Consider the following 4,102-nt stretch of genomic DNA (forward strand, 5'->3'; position numbering starts at 1 on the left):
TCTACAAGCTTTGCAAGTGGGAAAACCTGAAAAATCAACAGTGTATCAAATACTTGTTCTCCCCACTGTAGTTATTTTAGTAGAGAAAGTCAGTCTAACAAATAAAGAAAAATGTATTTAAGTTATTTTGTGCAGTACAACAGACATATTTAGTATATTTTTTTAAATATAAAATTATACATAATGTGTTTGTGCTGAAAATTTATGGAGATAGTTAAATATTTGTTTCACTATATCTGACTCAAGTCTTGCCAAAAATGCATGAAGCATGTGCTAAAAATGGCACTTGTCATCACTGAGCAGTGAAACTAAAAACTACTGCAGTGTGCCTCAGCATTCAAAAAACAAGGGATGGTCATTTGTTCAGCATAGATACATTTTTTTWAATTAAAAATCCATGCGTGAAAATGATGCCTCAGGCTCCCTGAACCACTCTGTCACAATTCCAGCTCTATGATTCTTCATTCAGTATGTTCAGGTATAGGGCCGAACGATATCAAGAAAAACTGCGATGACAATATGACTTGTGATAAATCAAAAATACTTAAGTATACAGTGTTGATGTTTTTCTGCTCTGGGTTCAGAGCAAAAAAAACAAACAAAAAAACAACTAATACATAATTTCCATTACAACTTGATGGAGTGGTTATGATTTGATGTTGTTTCTCTGGTCCATTCCAGTGGTTCTTAACCTTTTTTGAGGTTTCCACCACCAGTTTCATATGCGCATTCACTGAACCCTTTTTAGTGAAACATAAAGTGCGATTTTTTTTTCCAAATTCAAGACATTTTTTTTTTGCTTGTGTATAAAATGAGCCGTGCATGAACATCACCTTGCTCAAAGAACAAAACCAACACAGTGYATGAACTCACAACAAAATTACAATATGACTTTATTCTGGCCCCATAAAAAATTTATCCCCCCCAAAAATATTTCTTTTACTATTTTACTAATAAAAAATAAATTAGGATTTTTTTTGAAGAATTTAACACTTTTTAATAACTTTTTAAAATTATTTTAAAGCTAATTTGTTTTTTGTCGTTTTGAATCCACTAAATTCTTTTTTGGGGCCAGCACTGATTGGCCAAACAATCTCACGTGATCTGCAGCAAGTGACGGCCAAGCGGGGCGTGTCATCACGACTTTACATAAGTGTGTCTTTACCTCCGCAGCAGAGGCTCCGCCGAGCCCCTGAGACCGGCTCATCGAGCCCCTAGGGTTCGATCGAACCCAGGYTAAGRACCWSTGATGCTGACAAACCACATAAATGCAAACATTATAACCAATCATTTATTCCAATTTATGCATTTTTTGCTATATGCATATTGCACTGGCTGTTATGGCGATAACGATAAATTTGCGATATATTGTGCAACCCTATTCAGGTAGTCAGCTGTCCTCATTTTTTGAGCACAAACTTGCTGAACCTGGACCTGACCAACTGCAGAAACCCCACATCATAGACCTGCCCCCACAGGCTGGTGCACATCACTTCACCTGCTTCTGCTCTTACCCTGATGGGCCCACCAGTCTGGAACAGAGTAAATCTGGACTCATCGGACCACCTGACCTTCTACCATTGTCTTGAGTCCAATCTTTATGCTCTCTAACAAACTGAAACCTTTTTTTCCTGGTTAGCCAGTGATTTGACCCTTCTCAAACAGACTGACATGTTTATGACCACGGGATGTGTTTCAACATGGTTGTTGAAGAAAATCACTTGTTAGAAGCTGAAAGATAATCAGCCATGCTCCAATAGGAGGCTCGTACTATTTGCTTAGTTAAACCCAGGTGTCGACATTTTTTGGTCAGGCAGTGTGTGTATTTTTATATATAGTTTAAACATCTTTTTTAATTGAAAGTTTGTGTTTAAATAGATTAGATTTTTAGATTTTACTGCACAGACACCTCATTAACAAGCTGATAATCTTACTTTAATGATAGACTAGAACTCTTTTCTCTGTCTTTGTGTGTGTGTGTGTGTGTGTGTGTGTGTGTGTGTGTGTGTGTGTGTGTGTGTGTGTGTGTGTGTGTGTGTGTGTGTGTGTGTGTGTGTGTGTGTGTGTGTGTGTGTGTTTGCTTCCAGAGACTTCCTTGGGTTGGCCGTAGCCAGGTTGTGGTGGAGGAGTACCTGGCCTTCCTTGGTAACCTTGTGTCAGCTCAGACTGTCTACCTGTGTACCTGTCTAAAGATGGTGGTCTCCCACTTTATTCCCAGTAAGGCTCAAAAATCAAGTTTCATTTAGGAAAACATTTAATTTAAGTAAAACACATTTGTGTCAATTTAGAAGGTAATTCTGCTTGATTTATTGCTACTTTGTCAGGATGAATTTTTATTTTTTACACTTTTCAGAGCGAGTCACCATCAGTGAGGGAGGAGTTAATATCTCTGATTCAGATGATGAAGATGAGAGTAAGTCCCCTTATTTATTTATTTATTTTTTTGGTTTGTTGTATTCTTCCTATTCTCATTCAATGTAGGGTTGCAATAAATTGGAAATTTTCAAAGTTGAAAACTTTCCATGGATTTAATGGAAATTTATGAGAATAAAAAAAACATGGAATTTAAATTATTGAAGGTTGGCCTCTAACAATGATTTTAAATGTAATTCATAGTTTTTATATAAATAAAACTAAAAAAACAAAATAATCAACATGTTTTGTTCAGAGTTGTGGGAATACATTTTGACATTTTCTGTATGTAAATGTAGATATTTTAATGATTTATTTTGATTTTTTATTTTTATTCTTAAATGCAATGTATGATTTTTGTTCAGGTGTGTACAGTATATGAATTTAGAAAATATTACTTCAACAGCAAATAAGAGAGAATGTAAAAGTGTTTTGTTTTATTGTCTGCTGCTCGTTCAGTCTGTGGTTGTGCTTTTTCCCGGTCAGTCTTGGCTCGTCCCATCTCTCCAACCCAGCCGTTAGCTAGCACCTTAGCACTTTCCATGTGGGGATGATGGCTGTGTCCTGTCACTGTTAGAAGTACCGTAGCACAATAGTTTGTAGTCCTCCTGGTGGGATTTAATTCAACTTTCCCCAATTTTCTTTATTAAACACAGCTAAAATGTGCATTGTGACTGAAACTAATCTAGTATGCTGCCAGAGTTTGTACATGCGCAGGTGTTGAGTGGTCAGACTTACGTGGTTAGTGTTCTAAATGTTGAATCTCATTAGATTGACTGTTACTTTCATGAACTTTAAGTTAAACTCTTTTTTTTATGTGAGACATCATCTTTATTATTATCTATATTGGTTTTTCCTATTTGGGACCTCATCTACAAAGACTATATGGATTTCCTTCTCGATCATGTTGTAGGCTTAAGACAAAAAAACATGCATGTAACCCTCTCTGCATGCACATAAATCCAAACATGTTTCTTTTTGTACACCCTGATGAATGCAGTATTGAGAGCGCAATCTAAATATGCAAATAGAATTAAATAAGTTTTGTCTGTCTGCATGATCCTATCACATCTGCAGCCTAGGTAAAGAAATGACATGGAAGTTGGAGACAAAAACATTTGAGGATGAAGCTTTTATTTTTCCTCTTTTATTTTATTGTGTGATTTGAAGCAGCCGGTAACTTGTGAAGTTCCTTTGGGATAACAAAGTCCTGTCTTTTCTTGTCTTAATTGTTTTCATTCCTTGAACAATTTCCCAGCATGGCCTCCAAGTGTCGCCACTGGACCAGTAACTAGAAACATCCCTATTTGACTTTAATTGTTTTGTTAAGTTAATGTCCCATTCCTTTCAGCGCAGTGTTTTATATATTAATCATTTTGTTGTTTGTTGAAATAAAACTAAGATGTTTCTGATTTAACACAGTGAAGCAGCAGGAGCTGTTTGAATCATGAGCGTTTTAAAGGGATCCCTGATTAGTTGTAACATTAGACTTTATTTGATAAACATTTATTTTAACACTCAAAGCATTCTGGGTAAATGATGACATCAACTAGGTCATCGGTGCGAGGCTGCTAGCGAGCTATATCCACCCTGAAGGTTAATTTTGGACAATATCTGATGTTTGCCTCTTTTAAATGAAACCAGAGAGCGTTGACAGAGAGGAGAAGGTAGAAATGACTCAGCCTGTAAC

The 4,102-nt window shown here is 36.3% G+C and overlaps 1 protein-coding gene across 1 annotated transcript in view; it reads left to right on the forward strand.

Moving 5' to 3' along the window:
- LOC106523605 (RNA polymerase I-specific transcription initiation factor RRN3) overlaps positions 1-4,102 on the forward strand; it is a gene marked incomplete at its 3' end in the record, with an annotated part of 22,298 nt that overhangs the window by 5,502 nt on the left and 12,694 nt on the right. The window contains 2 exon segments of the mRNA XM_014017091.1: positions 2,088-2,217; positions 2,354-2,413. Of these exon segments, the coding sequence (XP_013872545.1) occupies positions 2,088-2,217; positions 2,354-2,413 (190 nt within the window).

Source organism: Austrofundulus limnaeus, unplaced genomic scaffold (assembly GCF_001266775.1).
Source record: "Austrofundulus limnaeus strain Quisiro unplaced genomic scaffold, Austrofundulus_limnaeus-1.0 Scaffold161, whole genome shotgun sequence".
NCBI lineage: Eukaryota > Metazoa > Chordata > Actinopteri > Cyprinodontiformes > Rivulidae > Austrofundulus > Austrofundulus limnaeus.